Source organism: Pectinophora gossypiella, chromosome 22 (assembly GCF_024362695.1).
Source record: "Pectinophora gossypiella chromosome 22, ilPecGoss1.1, whole genome shotgun sequence".
In the NCBI taxonomy this organism is placed as follows: domain Eukaryota; kingdom Metazoa; phylum Arthropoda; class Insecta; order Lepidoptera; family Gelechiidae; genus Pectinophora; species Pectinophora gossypiella.
In genome coordinates this window covers 4179374-4203642 of record NC_065425.1, presented here as the reverse complement: position 1 = coordinate 4203642, position 24269 = coordinate 4179374, and the positions used below count along the sequence as shown (strand labels likewise).

Genomic DNA, 24269 nt, shown 5'->3' with positions numbered 1-24269 from the left:
ACACAGCACACACGTAGGCACGCACGTGCACATTACAGCATAAAATGACGTAGAAACGTTATCAGATTCAGTGCCAAAGAATAAAGTTGTACAGACTGTTCATTTTACTTGTAGAAAAACGTGCCTATTTTATTTAGTTTGCCTCGGATAGGGGTGAATACCAAAATGTGTCAAGTGCACGAAAAAGGATAGTTCTAGCTGCAAGGAACAAGTTACCTCGTAACTAGAACTATCCATTTTCATGTCGGAACCCAGTTTTTCACGAAAACATAATATGAAAGTTCGTCACCAAACTTGGCACATTTTGATATTCACCCCTAGAAGTCAACGAGGCGGGTTAAAAACTACGAAATAGGTTAGCTACTACAAACATGCACCAGCCAGCAGAATGGTCAAGTATGCACCATATCCCATTCAATTGATTAAGGGTATCTGCGCCTATCAGTGGGACGAAAATAAGTTATTTATGTTTATATTTTTAAATCACTGAAACTGGGAGCACTAGTTCGAATGAATGACCGAAAGTAAGATGATTCGTGCTTCGGAAGTGATCGGAAGGCACGTTAAGCCGTTGGTCCCGGTTATTACTTACTAATATTAGTACGTAATCGTTACATAAGTTACGTCAGGGGCCTTTGGCGGCTCAATAATAACCCTGACACCAGGGTTGATGAGGTTGGTCATCCGCCTCACAACCCACACGATAGAAGATCAGTAGACTGGACCATTTTTCCATAAAGACGGATACGGCTCACTACGTTATTTATTACCAACCAACGTTATAGAACGTTGGTCTAACAGCTCGGTGAAGTGTGGGTACTCAGTTCATCTCACGATGGATGTACCCCTGACTAGCCCAATTGGGAATACAGTGGTGAGCTTAATGTTAACAGCCTCCGTGGTCTAGTGGTTAGAGGCACACGATCTGGAGGTCTTGGGTCGATTCCCGATGGGGACATGGTCGAAATTATCACCTGATTTTCCGAAAAAGTAAGATGATTCCGTACTTATTATTAGCCGTAAAAAAATGGAGCAGCGTGGTGGAGTATGCTCTATCCTCAAACCCCCCCTCCCTCCCAAAGCTGCTAATGTTTTAAGACTAAAAAATATTTATACTTTTATGTCATAAGGTAAAAAAAAATATTGTTTATTTTTAGTAATATTTATTTAAATCTAAATGCTAAGACTAAGTAATTGCGTCCACTATTCTTTGGTTTCAGTACTATTCATTGGTATTATTTTGAAGGTAGTTGCGTTGAAGATGTCATCATCATCATCATCAGCTCGTAGGACAATTTGCTCTCGACCCTTGTCGTTGAATTTGTCCTTTGATGGTCTGTGAAAAACAATGAAATGTTAGTCGGTCGGTGAAGAATGGGTACTTAGTTCATCTTGCGATGGATGTTGGTTCATCCAGTCAGAAGTCTGACTATCCCAATGAGCGTCTTTCCAGGCTATGTTCCTCCAAAAAAAAAAAAACAATAAAGATGGCGTTGTAAAGACTTCCCCTCGTTTAACCTTAAAATTTGGTGGATAACAGACATAATGCATCTTTTATCTTTGTTTTTGGGTATAAATGATGACCCTTTTTATTACACCCAGGCACTATTACATCTTCCACCCATTATTATTCTGATCAAAATAAACAGAAGCCATATAGGTAGCAAAATAATTCTATACATAATGTGATCCAAATATCAAGCAATAATTATTTTTATGCATAGTGTTGGTGATATCGTAACGAAAACTTTGAGGGATGATTCAGACCATGATTCTGAGTTGATATCAAGTGGATTTTTCCGTCACCACCGTACGGATAACTGATATGACGTTGTTTCCAGAATTTGTGCGTGGTTAATGGCAATGGTTAATGGCAGGCTGATCACCTGATTGTCCAAAAAGTAAGATGATCCGTGCTTCGGAAGGCACGTTAAGCCGTTGGTCCCGGTTATTACTTACTGATGTAAGTTAGTAGTCGTTACATGAGTCATGTCAGGGACCTATGGCGGCTCAGTAATAACCCTGACACCAGGGTTGATGGGGTTGGTAATCCACCTCACAATCCACACGACAGAAGAAGAATGGCAATAGGGTCGCTCCCTTATTACATGGGACTTAAACACAGCTGGCGAGTAGTGTACATACTATCTGCACACCCCTTCAGGGAAATAGGCGTGATGCTATGATTGTTTGAGAAAAAAATACTATTCACCCATCAGGATGAGCTTTCCAGGAGAAATACGTTTCAGTGATTTGAGTTCGACTCGCTCTTAGTAGTTTCCTGCACGCCGCTCTGTAAATACAATATATTAGATATAATTGAAATATTATAAACGGATGTAGAATATATCGAAAATTGGTAGACTTATTATTTATTTAAATAGGTAGGTGGATATATTATATGTGGGTAATGATTTAGAGCTGCGTGTCACCTGAAACGTAATCGGACATAATTATGTGAATCTAAAACGCCGCGAGGCATGTGCCCCGCACGCCATGCGCCACAGGCCTCGCATGGTGTATACCTTCATATTTGCGGCGAGGCACATACCTGCTACGCACGGATAACAACCATGGCGCGCGGAGCACATGCCTCGCAATGTTCATTCCACTTATATAATATTGTTATAATTCAATATAGAATTTAAATAACCTAATTGGATACTAGCCCAAACACCAACTCGCAATAAAGCAATGTGTGGTAACATGCTCCATAACTGGATATGATGGAACTTATTATAACAAGGGATCAGCATAAAAGTACCGTAGAGAAAGCGCGTCACGTTTAAAAAATTACGTAGGTATAGTCGTCGTATTAGCATCTATAGAACGTGGTGTATAGTAACGTGGTCGGGTTATAAAAAATGTCAGGCATGCATCTGCTCCAACTTTTCGTCCCACTTTTTGAGCGCTCATGGTCAATCTATGGTACTTGTATTCAATGCAGCTGAATGATAATAAAGGAAATATAATCATATCCCGTTTTTCACAGGGTTCGCTTACCTAATCTACGCTGAAGATTTGCCAGGTCCGGTTTTTTACAGAAGCGACTGTCTGTCTAACCTTCTAACCGGCGAAGGGAAAACCAGTCCAATACAGTTTAGGTTACAAACCTCCGAAAATTCATTTCTGGGGAATGTAGGTTTCCTCACGATGTTTTTCTTCACCGCTGAGCACGTGGTTGTCATTTATGATCCAAACATGAATTCGAAAACAATTCGACATTGGTTTAGCCTGTGCTGGATTCGAACCTGCGGCCCCAAAGTGAGAGGCAAGCGCAATAAAGGCAATATAATGGAGGAAACAAAGACATACCCCATTTCCTTATAGATAGCGCAGCTGATGAGATGTCGGTTGTTGTAGACGCTGGTGTAGAGGAAGGGTCCGTAGCATTGATTGGTCTTCTCTCTGGTGAGACTTGCAGACATGACACCAATCACCGTGGATGTCTTCCCGTGACCAACTACCAATGGTCCACCGTGGTCATTCTATGACCAAAATAGAAAAAAATATAACAACAAACTTTATATTATGGGATTTTTAAAGCAAAATTTAACTTTCGAATTTCTACAAAAAGCAATTTTGCTATTTGACATTTCTTGACATTACGCACTTACTTTCACGTGCCCAAATGTCAAATTGCAATATTGATTTTTAAATTGAATTGCTTCTATGTGGCCTTTTAACCCCCTTGGTGAGAGTGGCCATCTGAGGCAAACCTACAATGAGTCACGTCAACATGGAGAACAATCCAGAACTTTATGTACTACCTCACAAAACCCTCCGGAAATGGGCTTGGATCGCCGACCTCCCAGAGGCTGTAAGTCATCTGGTTGTATTATCATCCCGGACCTCCGCAAATCATCTTCTGTTTCATCGGAGTATGTCAACTCTTTGCAATTTACTTCTTGTTCCTGAGAAAAGATCAACAAAAATTAAGGCCATGTTATAGAATGAGGAATAATACTACGTATATAACGGACATCCTCCGCAACCCCCCCCCCCCCCCCCCCCCCTTCAATTCAGTCTTACTTTAGTCTTCAATCGTAAGGGCGTCAGACGTCACACGCGCGTGTACGGTAACGTCAATGTGGTCAATATGTAGTGTCTGTGTAAAAGGTGTTTTAACCTATATATTTCCCAACATATAGGGTAAACATAGGTTATAGGGTAGGGTGGAGTGGGGTAGGGGAATGCTACACCGACAAGAGCGTGGCTCTTAAATTAGTGATGATGACATAGGGTAGACCTTTTGGTATAAGTACTTTTTTATTAGCCGGGATTGGCCTACTGCTGGGCAAAGGCCTTTCCTCTGAGCTTAATTCTCCCTGTCCAATCCGTCTCAAACACATGCAGGTCTCTCCATCTTTACAAATACACTTTATTGCACCAAAATAAAAAGAAATAATTACAAAAAAAAAACAAATAATTAATAAAATAAATAAAAACAAAAAATAATAAAAAAATAAAATAGAAAATAAAGAATAACTACAAATAATACAAAATAAAAATAATTATTACTATAGTTATTTATGTTTAATTTGTAACGTGTACAAAAAAAAGTATACGTACACTGCAAGCTTTGCTCATGGATTCGGTGTCCATCCCATCTTTGCCGCAGATCATGTAGTCATCGATGATGCGGTGGTAGCGTTCCGGCCAGCGCTTCTTGCAATTCTTCTTCGATAGTAACACCACCTCTGTCTCCAACAGAGTCTCCGAGTTCTTAGCTGACCTTACTATCGCATCCCCAGCCAGAATCTAAACATCATCATCCCCTTAGTATTAACCCGTTTTTCACAGGGTCCACTTACCTAACTTGAAGATTTGACAGGTCTGGGTTTTTTACAGAAGCGACTGTCTGTTTGACCATCGAACCCGCGAAGGAAATACCAGCCCAATACAGTTTAGGTCACATACGAAAATGTATTTCTCGGGAATGTGGGTTTCCTCACGATGTTTTCCTTCACCGCTGAGCACGTGATAATCATTTATGATCCAAACATGAATTCGAAAATAAATTCGAGAACCTGCGACCTTAAAGTGAAAGGCAAGTTCTAAACATAACGTACTATTTTTATGTATAAGGGTCCCGATTCCTGCAGACACCGCCTAATTTTATTTTAAATTAGACCCGTCATTCTCTTATCCGCCGAAAAGGAGAGGGACGGATGTTTGACAAATTTTAATTTTAAAATAAACAGGCGAATAGAATAAGCAACTAACTTGATATGTAACCCATTTGACGGGTGCTGTCAACTTAATTCTGTAGAGTTATTATTGGTCGATGTAAAATTTTGAGAGGGTTGTTTACATTTCTGCTTAAAATTGACGTATGTTCCATAATTTTATTTTTATCATGTCGTCCAAACCGTATCCGGCGACGGCGACTCCTAAATATCTATCCCGGGTCGTTGTTGTGGTGGGCTCTGATGTGGCGGGCGAAACCGAACTTCGACTTGAAGGTCCGATCACACGGCACACAATAAAGCTAACCTAACGAATTGAGTGTGTAGTTATACGAGGGTTTCGGTCGAGTCTTCCGTATTTGGCGCTTTGCGTCGAGATCTTGTAAACGCTTTAAATATACAATGACTCATTGGTGCAAATCGGGGTACGAACCGGTGCCCGTTTGAGAAGCAATCCGATGAAGTACATTACCACAGTGACTACCTTGTCGATACAGAATAAACTGCTTACGTCACTGAAAGCATCTGTAGAACCCCAACCAGCAATAGACGCCAGCGAGCCAGCTTTCTCCATGTCAGCGCTCTGGTTGTTATAAGCGATCTTCTGAGGAATAAAGTCGCATCCTCGAACACGCCGGTTGAAGTTGAAATCGTCTTCAACTTTCACAACTGCAATGTCGTTCGCCATCCAGCGGATGTTGTCGAAATCGTGACCGTCAAATACATAACCTACAAAAATATTGCGTTAATTTGTGTAAATGAAATACTAATCTAAGAACATTTAAAATCAGTGCTTTTTTTGGACGTGATTATCGTAGAATATTCCATTCAGGGGCCCTACCGGCTAACGTGCCCTCCGAAGCACGGATCATGTGGATACGAAATATCCGAAATAAAGTTTTTTTTTTTAATTTATGTTTTAAATAATTTTCAAAGGCACTGTTGTTGAAAAGAATGAAAGAAAAGAATGAAATAATTAGGAAACATGTAGTATCTTTGCACATTTGACTTTTACAAATGCAGACTCAAATAAAATAAAGACAGTTCTAAAGGTAACAAAAAACATTTTCTTTTTTATATTGAACTTATTTATCAAAATTAAAACACATAATAACGGGTTCTTACCGCGTTTAAATGGGGATATGAGACTCCCGATATTTCGACACTGTTGCAAGTGCCATGATCACGGGATGACTGATGAGATTGGAGTGGAGCAGGTAGATCCATAATATCATAATATATATTATTTATCAATTTAAATCAAGAAAAATGTAACAATAAGTGCGACATTTTATCACGTTTTTCTATGACGTCACAGGTTGCTTTTTCATACAAATGGCATAGTAATTTCGTGTTTTTATGTTTAGTAAAAAGTAACTGATTTGACTAGTTGGTAACTAGTCTATGTGAGTGAGTCAGAAAAAACAATGGTGCTAATTCCTGTAAATACCATCTAATTTTATTTTAAGTTATATCTGTCATTTTCTTCTCCGCCGAAAAGGAAAGGGACGGGTAATCGACAAGCATTAAATTTATGGAACACACGTCAATTTTAAGCACAAATCTAAACCAACCATCTAAAAATTTTACATCCGTCAATAACCCGACACAGTTAAGTAGACAGCACGTCAAACGGATTGCATACCAGCGACGTACCTTTTGATTCGGCCGGGTTATTCATTCATTTACTCATTCTTCCTAAAATTAAGAGCTGTGAATCATCCGTCCCTTTCCTTTTCGACGGATATAAAAATGACGGATATAACTTAAAATAAAATTAGGCGGTGTCTGCAGGAATCGGGGCCATTGTCTACTCATTAAACTATAAAATATTGTTAAATAAACTCACTTTTTGGTACGCACTTCCATACAGCTTTCTTCGCACCATTGACTATACATTCGTTATTAGTGTCAGATGCCGGAACCCAACTACAAATATATAAATACTTTTTTTATTAAAATATATAAAAATAAACTCACGACAATATTCCCAATTCAGGTAGTGACATTAATCATACAATACATACTTTTATACATCGATAGGCCTCGCAATAATCAGAAGTAACAATATAATAAAATAATTAACAAAATAATAAACTATTATTACTAAATAATTAATTTGGTTATTATTATTATTACAATACAATAACTCTTTATTGCACAGAAAATAATTATAAAGAATTATTATTATTATGAGGGACTTTCCAGACTACGTTCACCAAAAACAAAATAGGTAGATGGCGTTGTTCAGTTTAAACGTGATAATTATTCGTTGCAGACGTCGCAAGATGACGTATCTATATTTTTGGCGAAACTGATTTACACCTTTTGCATTATTTTAGCAAAACATTGCAGATACGTCAGTTTGCAAAGTCAGCCACGAATTACTTATTTTCTTCTGACTTGGATACATAACATAACATAAACTGCCTATATACGTCCCACTGCTGGGCACAGGCCTCCCCTCAATCAACCGGATGGGGTATGGAGCATACTCCACCACGCTGCTCCACTGCGGGTTGGTGGAGACTTGGATACATACTACATAGTTATTACAAAACACAATGTAATGGCAGAAGCATATTTGACACCTTAAATATGTCTCGATCGCGGTCTAATAGCCGGCCAATTCTTGCCAGAGCGAGGATGTCGGAGAATAAATGAAAATTCGAAGTGAATGGTCGTCAGGTTATATTTTCTGAAGTCCTGAACCGTCGAATGTTGCCAGAAGTATAATATTCGTTCACAAAACAGTAACGAAATGTAATGAACATAATAATTGTATTTAATAATTAAACTATTAAATAAAGCGTGCGTTCCAGAACGCCACACATATATAAAAATAATTGTTGCTTGATATTTGGATCACATTATGTATAGAATTATGCTGCTACCTATATTGCTTCTCTTTATTTTGATCAGAATAATAACGGGTGGAAGATGTAATTGTGCCTAGGTGTAATAAGAAGGATCATCATTTATACCGAAAAACAAAAATAAATATATGTATATCTATTACTCATAATCATGTATCTTTTTATATCTAAGACTGAACGATCTTCAGTCGCATTAATAAACTGATCGTCTTGCCAAATACACGTTTAATTTCTCTCGTATCGAACCTACTTACCTCAGTGGTATTGGTAATGTTCAAGGCCACCAATCGTTACTCTAGTCAGACTAACAGTATTTGGGGTGCATATAAACTGTTTTTCGTTTATGTAAATAAATAATTAAACATTCCAACGAACCTTTTCATCCCGGAGACGACATAGAAATGTTTGATGTCCTCGATGCAGGCTGCTGAAGTCAGGATGTACCGCTCGTCAATGATGACCCCGCCGCATAACCAGTTAGCGTCCACCGTGACTTCTGTATTTTGTGGGTTTGGTGCTGGTCGCATGTATACCTGTACAGGGGTAACAACATAAAGATAAACATAGAATGATGCCTGTATTCCCGAAGGTTAAAGCAGAGGTTATCATCTACCTAGCATTATCCCGTTTCTCACAGGGTCCGCTTACCTCTGAAGATTTGAAAGATCCTTTTATTTACAGAAGCGAATGCCTGTCTGACCTTCCAACCCGCGAAGGGAAAACCTGCTCAATAGAGGTTAGGTTATATAGCTCCGAAAATGCATTTCTCGGGACAAATTAGTCTGGAAGTGACTGAAACACACACTGCACAAATTGAATAGAATCGATTGGATGCGACTAAAACTGTCAAAATTGACTGAAATCGACTAAAATCGATGAGAAGAGATCCAAAATAGGATATTCTCACAATTTTCTAGCAATTTTAATGTTATCAAAAGCAAAAAACACTTACCATATACGGCCTCGTGTCACCAACATCGCGTCCTCTCAGGATTCTTCTAGTCTCGTTCATTTCTTGTGGGGGCAACTCTATTCTGAACAGTGGATCTAAAGGTAGAATAAAAATGGAGGTTTTATGAAAATCAACACGATCGAAACGGCACAAAATGAGATAGACTTTTTAAAAATTTGTTTCGTTTTACTTTTAATAATTATATAACTTGTAATAATAATATTTTCTTTTTATTATTTACAGGCATAATATAATAAAATAATAATTATAAAAATACGTCCATTAATAAATAAAATACATTCATTCATATACACAATTTCAGAATTTTCTTTCTAAAATAAAATGTATTTTCGTAATTTTTGAGTGATTAGCTGTCCATTACAAGAGACGATGCGGGTGTTAATTGAAAAAAGAAATAAATTCTATGAATGTTTTCTGTTCACTTTAATAAAAAGCAAATAAATAACCCAACAAAATAATAAAATAAAATAATGTTAGTTTTAATTATTTTAGTGCTTATTTTGATACTTCAGGAGTTTCGGAAGACACAAACGTCCAAGTTACAACATGTTACTTACTTAATAAATTAAATTACATTCTGTGTGCGTACTTACCAGAACCCACTAATTTTAAAAACATGATAATATTTATAAAGACAAACATCTTTCACAAAATTTTGGACAAGTGTAGTTGAGTCTGACAAGTTAATGAGAAAAAAATATATAAATATAAATAGCTTCAGGTATAATTTCATGGTTGATAGAAAAAGCGATTAATTCAATAAGTGATTTCGTTGCGAATAGAAGAAAGTCGCCGTTTTTACGACCACTCCGAGTCCGTTTTTAATATTCCGAGTTTTTTTACGAGGCTTCCGAGTTTTATGCGGGATAAAAATAATTAAATTGTTTACTAACATCAACATTTTATGCTTATTGGCATAAAAGGTATGTCTGATTATAAACGTTATGTAAATAAACAGTTAAGATACGGTTTGAAATGTTTCTGGTTATGTAGTGAGTGCAAATTAATGTGGAGCCGGCGCGGAAGTCCCTCGGCCACGGCGCTAGTGCCGCAGTATCTGGATAGTTTCTTTTTTATCTTTGATGGGTTTGCTCTTGGCCCCAGACTTGTTCGAAGGCATTGACGAGGCCTAAGATGCAGCTCGCTCGCCCAGAAGATGCCTTTTCACTCTGGCCTTGAAAGCACCCGGGTTATGCATTCGGAAATATACAACACGGCAGATAATTCCACTCCCTAGCAGTGCGCATAATGAAGGACGATGCGAAGCGCTTTGTGCGAATAGTTGGGATATCCACCAAATAGGGATGGAACCCGGCCGTACGTCTGGGAGTCCGAAGATAAATGGGGGATGGTGGAATGAGCTCGTGCGGGCACACTCCCCGAAGTGCAGTCTACAGAATACCGACATACTGGCGACTTTTCGCCGATGTGCTAAGGTGTGTAGCTTAGTTCTTAGCCGCGTGTCGCTGATCATCCTCATGGCTCTGCGCCTTTATTATTAAGACTTGTCAAGTAGTTCCATTAAAATCCGCGGAACTTCTTTCGTGATGCGTACTCTACCTTTGTTTTCTAACCCATCACATTAATAACTAGTAAGTATTACAATGTTAGGTAAATATTGGCCCCGATTCCTGCAGACACCTCCTAATTTTATTTTAAGTTATACCCGTCATTCTCTTCTACGCCGAAAAGGAAAGGGACGGATGATTGTCAACAAGTTAATTTTAAAATGAATTAATAACCCGGACGACTAAAATAGGCATCTCGTTGGTATGTAATCCGTTTAACGTGCTGTCTACTTAACACGGTTGTTTTAGATTTCTGCTTAAAATTAACGTGTATTCCATAAATTTTATGTATAACTTAAAATAAAATTAGATGGCGTCTGCAGGAATTTACACCATTACTGAAGTAAAACGCAGGTATGACTAATATTATTTAAAGTTGATACGGTTTGTTATGTTTCGAGTAATGGCAAAATCTACATAGGTACATAACTCACGGGGTAGGCAGGACCACAAGTAATTAGAAGACACCGTCCACCATGTTGATACGAAGTCCTAAGATGGATATGATGAACGATATGGTGATACAAGGGATCAGCCAATTGCCCATAACAACCCTTCAGTGTCTCCGCCCATAGGTTTTGTGTGTTGTGTACTAACTGAGCAATATCATGTACCCACTTTAGAACCCTGTCGCACTATCATATTCGACATTGAATGAGACAGTTTAATTTGTCAAAAAAGTTAATGTGACATGTTTTCAAAGTGTATACCATATTAGTACTCGTGACCGTACTACAATTACCGACTTGCCATCTACCAAGCTTTCATCTTAGCTTTTTCAAAGCTTCAATTAGAAGTGTTACCACTATTGGCCAACAGATGCCACTCGAATGGTTGTTGTATCCTACTCACCGCTAGATGTCGCTATGATTTATTCAAAGTAAGGTCGTGCTTTTAATAGAGTTCCTTAGATTAATAATGCAATTTAAAAATTGGCTCTACCATTACTAAAAATCGTGTAAAAATTGGTCGGAAGAGAAAATCTAATTTAAATTATATATATTAATGTATTATACGTATATTCATCGGTTATAAAAATATCGCTAAAAAAGATGTCAGGGTCTCGGAATGTCTCCTATGTAAGGGTAGTAATTTTGTGAGGCTTCTCTTACAACCCAGATTCTAAGATTTGTGTTTGTTAAAGAGATAACACAGCATCACACCTATATCCCGGAAAAGGGTGAGCAGAGGTTTATAGCATAGAGAGGGTTAGTGACATTGTAACGATTACTGAGGGTGATGATTCTCATGACTCTGAGTTAATATAAAGCAAGTGGAATATCCCGTCGCAAAATGCATGTTTATTTTTTTCTTTTTAAATGATTTTCAATTTTATACTTTAACGGTGGAAAATTCTCCTTGATATCAACTCAGAATCATGGTCTGAATTATCTCTCAAAGTTTTCGTTACGATGCCACTAACACCATCTACTCCTCACCAGCTGTGCTCCTTCGAGGATACAGGCAAGATCTTCTTTGCAGTCGATGGCGATCGAAACTAAATTTTTGCTGACCAATAATTGGCCACGCTTACGGCATTGTCAGTGGCTTCGTTAAGGTCTTTAATAGTGCAGGTGTAAGGGTAGGTACTTAGGACAGCACAAAAGGTGAGCCTTTTGTACAGGCAAGATGAAGAAAATAGATTACAGGTGGCGATACGGCTCTACAGCTATTACATTGGTCTGACAGAAATCTCGGTGAAGCGTAGGTACTTAAATCATCACGCGATGGTTGTACTGTCATGAGCAATATAATGTACCCTACTTGAGGACTGTCGCGCTAACATATTTGACATTTAGTGAGACTTACAGTTCAATTTGTCAAAAAAGTTAATGTGACATGGTACCAAAGTGTATACATATTAATGCTCGTGACCGTACTTCTGACTAGCCCTACTGGGAACATAGTCATGAGCTTATTTATATATTTATATCAAGTAACAAACACCCATAGAAATATGCCTTGACCTAAAATACATAACGCGCGCTTCGTTTCGCGTTATTTTGCGTTCGTTCATTTGTTTGTCCGACAGGCAGTCACTTCTGTGGAAAACCGGACCTGTCCAATCTTCAGGTTAAGCATGCGGACCCCGTGAAAAAGGATAATGCTAGGGAGATGATGACTGTTCGTCTTGCTTGCCTGAAGCGTCGGAACTCCATTCCCTCTGGCCAGAAGTCCACATGAAGCAGCTCAGCGGCGAGTATTATGTGTTTTTAATAAGAGGTTCCAACTTAAGCGATGGTGCCCCAAAAACACATACACAAGCTCACGTATATCCCAATTGGGGTAATCCAACGCTAGATGAACTAAGTCTGGCGACATATCATAAAAAAATCTACAATGCAATACAGATACACTTTATTGCACCAAAATAAAAAAGAAATAATTACAAAAAGACTCTTAACTAAGTATATGGCAAATAATAATAATAAAATATAATTGTATTGTATTGTATTTGTATCTAATATAATTTTATTCTCAACGTGTTTCAGTTAACATAATAGAAAAATTCTTCTGGATACCTCTGACTATTCCTGTTGGGATGGTGTTATGTGTAATGTAATGTATTGTATGTGTAAGAAAGATATTTATTTGTTTATTGTTACATCACCATTACCATTACAGTCGCCCAAAGCGATAAAAGTTACATCATGAGTCAAATACAAATTACGAATATAAAATATAAATTAATTATAACATGACACAACATAATATTAAGACTAACTAAAAAATATTGCCATTCCATTTCCATAATTATTGTACAATATTTCAAGATACTAATCGATAAATGAGCATTAAACGCTTCGAATCTATCTATTGCTGGTAATCAGTAATTCACTGGTTGATCCATTCATGTCTATTATGTTGGTTGATCGAACTAAACGGCTTAACTATTCAGATTGATTTCAGTACACAATTGCATAGGGGGTACTACACGATGTAGGTTCTCATAAAAGTTAAAATAAAATGGACAAAAATTACGGGTTCAAATCCCGCCCGTGGCTGAATTTTCGATCTTTTTCTTTGGAGTTTCACTGCGCAAGGGCACACCACCCCTAACAATGTGCCGCCTTACCGCGTAAGTGCGAACGAGACAGACAATCCACGTGCGCTCTTGCTTACTCCTTAGCAGCTTACGGCCATTCGGACTAAAAGACTTAGAGGGGGTGAGGTAAATCTAGCTCGGCGCCTGACACGATTTGGTGCGGGGCGCAGAGCGGCCGTTCTATAGATGTGTACTTAGTATTATTATTAATTCTAATATGGATAAGTGTTATGAAAACAAAAAGAAGAATGTTTTTAATTAACTTAATATCTGTCGGATTCACGGCGCGACTACAGCAACTCAATAAAGTTGCAAGCACTAAAAGAGATAAATCCAAAATCGATGTAGTGTCAAAATATATCAAATGGACGTACACAAATACATTTCCAATACATTTGCGGTAACCATTATTGTAAGCAATCTCCGTTCTCAGTTTATCTCGCAGAACCATAATCTTGTAACAGCCTTTGCCACTCTACTGTCTGGCTTAATACCATAAAGTAGCTATCTCCTACAATACATTATCCTTACTTATCTGTGACCATAACACCAAACTTCGGATCTATTTTATTATAAAATGCATTGTCTATGGAAGCTCGGTCGACCGCCCGTAAATAATTTAACTGTCTTAAAAGATTCAAAAATAGTTTCCTAACATTGCCCCCCTTAATATGTACACCATTTGTCAGACCATAACTGGATTTAAACGACGCGTTACAACGCGAGGGGTCACGCCTCCTCACGGAATTAGGACTTCTCTTTCTCTCTTTAGATGTCTCTATAAGCCGGGCGATGTAGAGAAGTGTAGTCATCTCACTCTCACAAACAGCGCTGCTCATGTTTACCTTGTTACAAAACCGATAAAAATGTGGTAACTGCTCTCGTGCGGTGACAGAAGCTACGCTCTACATGTAAACGATAAGGTCGACAATAGCTCAGATCTGAAAACGAGGGGGGATACAATCGAAGCGAGAGAATCCACGAAAGGGACGGAACACCGCTTCGGTTAACTTACTGAGTCCAAACGAGTTTTTATGTTTGGAAATCGTATTAAGCTTTTGTTGGAAACTGTTCCACTCAACGGGCAATAGTTGAGCCGTTTGTACGGTCAAACTATCACGTTCGTAATTCGAAAAGTGGTGGGGGCGAAGCTGATTGGCCGGTATTGTTTGTGCCGATTCGGTCGCGTGCGGTCGACCGTAGCGCGCGAAACGACCCGCTTTTGAATTAAGAACCCGATTTGATTTCGAAATTTAATTGCGCGAATTAGATTATTTTTAGTGCTTTTAAAATGTTTAATGACTGTACACTAATTAGGTGATTTCGTGCCAGTGTTAAAAGACTAAAAGGCAAAATGTCGTCAGTGCATTCGGATGATGACCAGGAGGAGATTAATGTGGACTCTGATAGTAGACTGTCAGGGCACTGCGACAGAAGCATAGCATCTGAAGACAGGGATTCTGAGCATAGTTATCATGACAGGTATCACGATTCCCCAAACGATCATATGACTGACACGCAACAGAGGGTGAACTTACCGTTCAGCATATCACGACTATTAGGTAAACAGTTTGAGGAAATAGAGAAGCGTCGGAATTCAGGGGAGAGTGACGATAGGAGTGATCAGGACACTGAATCCGAGAGTGCTAAAGACGATACCAAAGACAATGGGTTGCCGTTGAACTTTTCGCATACTCCGGGGTTGTATCCTAACTCTGGGTTGTTATTGAGACCAGGGTTGGGTTTGGGGGCCGGTTACGGGTTTGGAGGGAACCCTGGGGTTGTGCGAGTGCCCGCTCACAGGGCGCTGGGTGCCCTGGGCGCGTGGGGAGTGGCTTTGGACCCCATGAGGCAAGCGGCCGCCGCGGCTTTCGCTCATCAAGTTGTTAAGGACAGATTGAACGGTAAGTGCTTAAAGGTGTAGAGTTTTTTATTTGTCAATTTCGATGATTGAAGAGATACTATATGAACACATAGGATTTCTAAGTAGGTATAATAGATAATTTTATAGAATCACAAAAGACGCAAGGTATGTGTCTTTAATGCCACCTGTAAATACTAATACACTTTCTTACTTCAATATTCTTTATTCTTTATTTGCATACTATGATTTGCTTAGCCAAACAACGCGCATCTTTTAATGTTTTGCAAGTAACACCTACATTGTAGGTATTAAATCTTTTTATCCATAATTAACCATTCATACTTATTTTGTTACCTATGCAGTTCCTCTTACTTATAGGTATTTTAAGTAAGAAGTTGTAGACACTTAAGATGCTTGACTACTCCAATTTAAATTACTTATGTAAAAATATTTTCGGAAGTTCGTAAAATATTTTGACGAGAGATTTTGAAAAATAAAATGTAAGTAGATTGAAATATTTAATATGCTATTTCATATTAATCTTGATTACTTTGCATACCTAGCTATTAAATTTAGTCCACACCTAATAAATATTGTAGGTATGTTCTTAGGTGCCTATTGATGACATAATATTTCACTTTTCATACCAATTTATAAACGATCAAAGTATTTTTAAGGAAGACTTACCATAAGTACTTAAATCTGAAGTTAGACAAGACACGAGAACGCTTCCAAAGCTCCAACATCTCCCTACGACAAAACAATAAAACAATTATCAGTTACTTTTACTTATCTGTAACAATACAAACAACACAATTGACTTTTAAATACCTTTGCAACAAAAGAAAAAACAACAATGAAATTACTTTACCGTTGGTATCTATATTTATGCAATCTTTACCGCGCAATAAAAAAAAAACAAAAAAGCTAGTGGCATAATGGCATTACACCCTTGCGTGCGATGACACACCTAGAGAACTATTTATTTTTTCTTTACTTTTTTTGGGTGTTTTTTCCGTCGCGGCGTGAGTTGGAGGCGCCCCGTTGTAATTTGTCGCAGATCCGGCGGGCAAAGGCTTTTATTTTATTTGTTTGGTGACACGTGATTTTGGGAAGGAAATTGGATTTGGTAGAGAAGATTGTAGGTATAATGAGAGATAATGGACGGAGCACAATTATTGAAAGGACTTGGGCTGTTACTTGTTTCTTTTTGCCTAATTTGTACTCTCTCAAGTAATCATTCTCAACGATCATTTAAACCGATTACATCGTATCCCATTCTATGTAATTGAATGGTAATTAGTGAAATCATAATGACTAAATAGTCGACTTGAATAAAACAACACATTCTCAGGAACATGAAACATCTTAAAACTTGAAAAACAGCTTTGCGTTCCGGCTAACCTCTTCTTTAAGTTTAATCAAGATATTTTATATACAAGTATGATAATCTTGCTGTAGACAAAAGTACCTAGTGCAAATAGAAAAAAAACCTCAAAATCGATTCATCAAATGTAACAAATTAACGTCAAACAGACTTTACTGTTTGTAGATCTCCCGCCGCGTGCGTTTTTCTTTTATTTTTTTGCGCGACCACCGGCTACGGCATAGGAAGCGCGGACATCCAGCCTATAATTGAGACAAGTTCCTTGTAAACGCGCGCCGGAAATACTTGAGTGGTGACATAAAAACACCTTCAATTTGGCGCCAATAATTTGACAGCTCGTTTGTTGCGGCCTTTTTGATCGTCGTACGTGTTGGGCAAAGGAAACGGCAATTGGAGTCTCAGTGTATTTTAAAATATGGGGCAATTTTCTATAGAACAATTTAACGAACGTTACCGATTTATAAGCCTGTCCTAGAATTGTAGCCATAATTTAAAAAGCCCCCTAAATGAATATAAAAATGAAAAATAAACACGATTCTCCTACTCCTTAGGGGGTGATTCTTCTATGTTCTTCCCTTCATCTCAAACTATACACATACATACATAAACTCACGCCCGTAATCCCAAATGGGGTGGGCAGAGCCACAAGTAATCAAAGACAACTTGAAAGACAAAGACATCTCAAACTATATTTATACTAAATTTCATCTAAGTCGATTCAGCGGGTTAAGCGTGAAAAGCTAATCGACAGACAGACAGAGTTACTTTCAATTTTATAATATTAGTGTGAAAGTGTGGATTATTTATCAAATTCAAATGAAAAAAACTCCCGTTAAAAGCTTTTTTCGCGTTTTTTACTTTTACTACGACACTTAGCCGCTGTTAGCTGTAACAAAAACGTCTCAGAATCAATAGAGAGAGTAATTGCTATAGTTTCTTGTAATCGCCATGGTCTTTCTAGTAATGGTCATCGTTTCCGGCCGAGGCCTATTACGTAGACCGATAGTAGACCGCAATTTACAACAACATGATCTCTGTGCCAACTAGGTAACTTTTTTATGAAGATTTTTTCGACAAACAAGGTGAAATGAGAATTATTGTTTCAAAATAGAATCAAATCGTAATTGCTGAAAAATTTTGATATCGGTACGTATTTTTTTTTTGTTGTATCAAAAATTGTTTCTTTGGTTTTGCTTAGCTTTCGACCAAAATAAAATACAAAACAAAAGCTTTACCAGCCCAATTCAGCGTCGTGTGATATTTCCCTCACACAAATGAAGTCACATAAAAAAGATTTATATTTTATATTTTTATGTAGTAACAAAAATCGCTACCTATATATAAGTGTCCCTTGTCTATCAAATTCCGAAAGCCACATTCCGTGATACCTAATATCTACCTTATTTAACATAACATGAAGGTAACATAACGAAAGATAATTCTTGTGAATCAACTTTGTATCAAACCCCTCCTTGCCCGACGAATGATTGACCGAAGCATTCACCGAACAACTGGAAATTCGAAATGATGGCTCGTTAAAAATATAATTCTAAAAATATTTCAGTCGAATAAGCATTCATCGAACTACTGACATTCGAACTTAAGTTTCAGACCCAGTCAAAGGTACATCCATCGCAAGATGAACTAAGTACCCACACCTCACCGAGCTTTCTGTACCACCTCATTTATACTTTTAAATTAAGTCATCACTATTGCAATAGTTATAAGTCGTATCCTGGTTCATTCCCACTACTTCAAATTAAGTAATTTACTTTATTAAGGAAGATTGTTTAATGTATGACTGTTTTTATAATCAAGTTGTAAAAAAAAATGCAGTTGTTGAACGAAAGCAATGAATAGATCTTCAACAGAACGTGTTATTAGTACTATTACTGACTTTAACGTAGTTCCGGTATTACCTCATGATTTAGTTATGTTTCTAACCTGGACTGGGAGCAAAAAAAGCAAAGACGGCATGTCGTAGAAACCGACAGAGGAATTGGCTTTTTGAACACCTTAATTTAATGTGACAGAGAGAGTATCAAGCCGTAGAGTCGATAGTGGAAGGCCTAGGCGGACATTATCACACATCACTAATTTAAGAGCCACGCTCTTGTCGGTGTAGCATTCTCCATGCTACTTACATAACATAAACAGCGTATATACGTCCCACTGCTGGGCACAGGCCTCCCCTCAATCAACCGGAGGAGGAATGGAGCATACTCCACCACGCTGCTCCAGTGCGGGTTAGTGGAGGTGTTTTTACGGCTAATAGCCGGGACCAACCATGCTACTTATTAGGGAAAAATAGGGCAGTGGTTTCCCTCTTGCCTTCCGCTCCGCAGTACTCTGTCTGACGCGAGTGGGATGGCGCCCAGAGTGTAGTAGTAGGCGAACATACTGCGACTAAATCTAGAATGTTCTAAAGATAGGCCAGGTTAAGAGTAGTTACTCTAAACCGGCGAGCTTGCATGAACTGGTGAGAGTTGAAGCAGCGAAAGCGGTGTTTCAGGATCGTAGTAAGTGTAATTCTTGATATCTGCCTATCCCAACGAGAAATAGGCGTTATGAATGAGTGATCATCACCCGACACTATACGCTTCATCGTAACCAATATGATCACTTGCTCTGCTCAGCGCACACCTTTAGAAATCACTGTACTGGTACCTACTTTTAATTATTTATTTTGTTAGAATGCACTAACCCGCCATTATTATACTTGTACAAAATTTTCCTGTACCCAAAGGTTGCCTGGAAGAAATTGCTGCATGAGCAATAAGGCCGCCTGTTGTGCTTTTCTGTATATGCTCTCTTTATCTCTGTATTTTGTGTCCATTGTGCTCAATAAAGTATTTTATCTATCTATCTATCTACATACCTACACTCGTGTGAGGTATTGTTGTAGAAGCAGATCTAAAACTTGCAAAAAGAAAACATTCTATTCTATTGTCTTCTTCTTCTTCCTTGCGCTATCCCACTTTAGGTGTGGTCGGCTCTCCTAATTTTGCGGCGCCATGACATTCTAGAAAACATTCTATTCTATTGTATTGTATTATTTGTGGCTGCATCGTTCAGAAACGATGATTCTGCCAACGTCAAGGTAAAAAAAAAAGTCTGTCAGATTTTATTTTAGTTTCGATTTGACAGTTCTAAACTTAGCGCTTTTGGTCTGTGTTTAGTCCTATAGTTACACATACATAAGATCACGCCTATTTCCCGTTGGGGTAGGCAGAGACCGCGGAATTCCTCTTACTACCTATACGATCCTGACACACCAACCTCGCTGCCTCCACTTTCATCAAAGATTTCATGCACGCTCGCTTTTCATTAAAACATCCTATAGTTAAATAGATTTATATACATCAATGGTTCAGTCCAGCCACATCTCATTAATGACATAATTAAAAGTCATCTCCGATAGCTCTTTTACAATACCATGTTTATTTTATTAATTTATTATTATTTTATTAAGACAGCGGTCCGCCGCCGCCATTTTGTAACAATAAAATAATTTAAAATGGAGTCTTGACCGCTTGATAGTATTTATTAACTAAATTATGTAATTGACGCGTTAAAGTGTTTTATCGTTTAATCAAATGGTTAAAATAAGTTCGTGGTAATAAAGAAACGGCTTTTGATCTGGATTGTTAAGTTTTATCTTCGGAAATGTTTAATTAGTATACGGTTTTAATGATAGAGCAGTATAATGTTTGAAACGCATTTTTTAACATAAATTACCTATCTTTATGTCCGCGTCTTCATGCGCATTGACTTACACTTATCACTAAGCCCGGTCTCAAAAGTAATCTATCGTCCCTTTCATCATCTCTCTAGCATTATCCCGTTTCTCCCAGGGTCCGCTTACTTAAGCTGAAGATTTGACAGGTCCGACTTTTACAGAAGCGACTGCCTGTCTGACCTTCCAACCTGCGAAGGGAAAACCAGCGCAATACATGTTAAAAGTAATTTATGGCATCTAAATTTAGCTCTCTTTCTTACACCTATTGTAAGTGAAAGACGGCACTATTCAAACTAACGTAAAATAAAGTTTGGTCCGCCAAAATCGGCACCGATCTGGCGTTAGCCATGTTGCAAACGATTATGACAAGGACAGTGATAAAAATGTATGGAATTGACATAAGGTGACATATATGTCTATCGGCTATATAGGTTGTGAGAAACTGCAGTAGTTTTAGGCGGATGACGATTCAAAGTGTAAGTAGGTACTCGTAGGTTACCTATTATGAATAAAGATATTTTTGAATTTTAATTTGAATCCCATATATCACTGTCACTGTCGATTGTCATACTTCCTGCAACTTGGCTAAGGCCCTTGTGCTATCGAGAACCTTTACTCAAAGATACACATACAACACACGAGATAAAAGGTTAATATAAGAAAAAAAAAAGAGAAAGTAAAAACAAAATATTTCAACGTTTATGTTTCGCTCCCTTCACTACTCTGTTCATAACCCATATATTTTTACTGTATATCGTCTCTGCGGTGCATATGTGCCACAAAATCATCGATACCGAATAACGTGTGGCTAATATTGCCCCATCTTCCCCTCTGATATGATACTAGTGATGTGGCGTGGTTACGTGCCCTCAGATACGTGTCTGGGGGCACTCCCGTGCCCCCGCCAAGACGAGCTAAGTGTACTTCTAAAAAAAGAAGTTGGAAGAAGACTGTCAGCTATTTTTCATACTTATTGGTGTGAAATTAAGTTGCTACTATGCCATTACTTTATTTTGTAACATAAGCTCATGACTATATTCCAAATGGGGTAGTCAGAGGTACATTCATCGAAAGATGAACTAAGCTCACCGAGCTTTCTGTTAGCCAACGTGATAGGTGGTGAACCGTAGCGCCATCTATAATGTAATAGTCGAGTTTTGCTGTTATTTGTAATTTTAGGCAAATCTACAATATGTCAAGTGCAAATAGAAGCCGAAAAGAAGGCCTATAGGATGAGTAAAATGTTATTTAATACATTTATCTTGTACTTTCATGTCCAATAAATTACAACAATTCGAGTGATAGACACACGAAGCAATGACAGACGTTTTTACATACATTGCATCACACCTGCATCCCTGAAAGGTTAGGCAGAGGCATATAATACATCCTCGTCAGCTTTGTAAATAGTTATTATCCCGAAAAATACTCGTTATCATTTCGAATATGATCTGGCAGGAACGGGTACAGTCATGAGCAATATCATATATCTACTTTAGAACCCTGTCGTACTAACATATTTGACATTTAATGTGACATACGGGTCAATTTGTCAAAAAAGTTAATGTGACATGGTACCAAAGTGTATACATATTAATGCTCGTGACCGTTCACCTCCCAAAGCCTTTTGATTCGAAACCTCCGCCAGGTCTTGATTTGCCTTGGTTTACCTGGAAGTCTCTAAATAGACTTCGGATTCAGGTGGGCCGAAGTAAGGACAATTTGTTCAGGTGGGGTTTCTCGGATGGCTCGGATTTAAAGCACTGCTCCCCAAACGATGGAACATCTTGCATCGTGTCCTGCGTGCCCGAACACTTGCACGCAGGAGGATCTGATGAGCGCTGCAGATAGCGCCATACTTGTTGCCAAGTTTTGGGCCGATACTATTTATTTTGCCATCGACACGATAAAAAGAAGATTTCGAATATTAAGTATCGAATAACTGGTAGGTATTACGAGTACATGTCCCATCCCTAGCAAGCCTTTAGCCCGCATTTCCCGAGGGTACAAGCATCGTCGGCGTTATATGAAAATTTGACATGAACCAATACGCGATGATACGCCCCCGGGTTATGGTGTTTTTGCATGTGTTAAATTATACCTCGACTTCCCCTCTGTTATATCCGTATGAAGATTACATGCTGTAACCTACTTGATTTTTTGTTTTTTTTTTTTATCCAAAGATCCGTAATCCGTAAATTGCTGTTATATAAATTACAGTAATTTACATTATGTAACTTTTGGCCCTTAAAGTGATGAACTTAGGTACCTACAATAATATTATTAGACGCAAATATTTAGGGTAGCTATATATTATATAATAAAATAAATTAACCGGCCTTTTGCAGCCGTAAATTTTACGTATTTTACAAGCACTTAACTGAGTAAATGAGTAACAAACAATTCAAAATAATATATTCCAGATTAAAGTTTAATAAAAGTATGTTGTGCCTGGGTGTAATAATCAGGGTTTAAACCCAAAAGCAAAGATAAAGGATGCATATGTCTGTTATCCATGAAATTTTAGAGCAAAATTAAACGAAGCCAAATCTGTACGGTCACGAGTACTAATATGTATGTATGTATACACTTTGAAATTATGTCACTGTTTATGACACTAATTTTAGCATTGTTAAAAGTCATTGTTTATGTTGTTCAGAGACAAAAATAAAGAGAGCTGTTCACTGTTTGATTTTAGCATTGTGTTTGTTTTAAATTAAACGGATTTGTACCTATTTTAATTGAATTTTTATTTAGAGAAACACACGGTTACAATGAATGTTTGAAGGAAGAGGAAGTGTTGCCATAGATGAAAATAAATGTTTATTTACGTCTTGAACAGTCACATTATCTTTTTTGACAAATTAAACCTTAAGTCTCATTGAATATCAAACATGATAGTGCGACAGGGTTCTAAAGTGGGTACATGATATTGCTCACGACTGTACAGCGCCAATTGTTGATTTTTTTGGGAAACGTAGCCTGGAAAGTGCCTCATTGGGAACATACATCTTATATATTACCTATTTATTTCCAAATAAACATTGGCCTCTTCTTCATCACTTCTTATACGACTCATCACGCATTTTACGATATCCGTAAATTTTTCTACCAATAACTACTACATAAAGGACTGTTTTGGCCTCACATAGGGCCACAACTTGATATATTTTACAGCCGATCCATATCTTGAGAGGTTATAAAAAGGGCCATATTTCAAATGTGAAAATATATGGGAGTGGTGTGAGGGAAAGACGCGAATGGACCAATATACATAAAATATTATATTGCTATTTATATTTTTAGAAAGATTAGCTTGGGGGTTAAATTGGTTTGCGTTCAGTGTTTATTTGCTCTGTAGTAAAATTGCAGTGTCTCTTTTGGGACCATATTGATTTTATACATAAAAATAAACACCTATATAAGTTTAAAAACTAAAAATAATGCTCTAAATGGTAAAAAATGGTAAAACAAGAAAATAGGTATATTTCTCAGAAATTCTATCGAATGTGATGTTTAGGCCATAGCCGTGGTAAACTCTTATGACAGATTGGCATACGACCACGGCTATCTTCAAAACATCACTATTTCTTATAATGTACGTATACATTATAATAATTTTAATAA

At 37.8% G+C, this 24269-nt stretch overlaps 2 protein-coding genes across 3 annotated transcripts in view; one reads left to right on the top strand and one right to left on the bottom strand.

Moving 5' to 3' along the window:
- Positions 1 to 1195: 1195 nt before the first annotated feature.
- The window catches only part of LOC126377111 (uncharacterized), a 100008-nt gene continuing 76934 nt past the window's right edge, over positions 1196 to 24269 (bottom strand). The window contains exons 2-11 of one of the 2 annotated variants that reach the window (XM_050024773.1): positions 16204 to 16266; positions 9018 to 9112; positions 8441 to 8598; positions 7039 to 7118; positions 5701 to 5918; positions 4573 to 4761; positions 3771 to 3914; positions 3316 to 3488; positions 2213 to 2293; positions 1196 to 1336 (exon numbers count right to left, since the gene is read on the bottom strand). In XM_050024773.1, the coding sequence (XP_049880730.1) occupies positions 1204 to 1336; positions 2213 to 2293; positions 3316 to 3488; positions 3771 to 3914; positions 4573 to 4761; positions 5701 to 5918; positions 7039 to 7118; positions 8441 to 8598; positions 9018 to 9112; positions 16204 to 16266 (1334 nt within the window). In that variant the 3' untranslated portion in view covers positions 1196 to 1203. The remainder of the gene's footprint in view (positions 1337 to 2212; positions 2294 to 3315; positions 3489 to 3770; positions 3915 to 4572; positions 4762 to 5700; positions 5919 to 7038; positions 7119 to 8440; positions 8599 to 9017; positions 9113 to 16203; positions 16267 to 24269) is intronic. The other variant, XM_050024774.1, reaches the window with a different exon arrangement.
- The window catches only part of LOC126377141 (T-cell leukemia homeobox protein 2), a 46455-nt gene continuing 37192 nt past the window's right edge, over positions 15007 to 24269 (top strand). The window contains exon 1 of the mRNA XM_050024820.1: positions 15007 to 15556. Coding sequence (XP_049880777.1) covers positions 15007 to 15556 — 550 coding nt within the window. The remainder of the gene's footprint in view (positions 15557 to 24269) is intronic.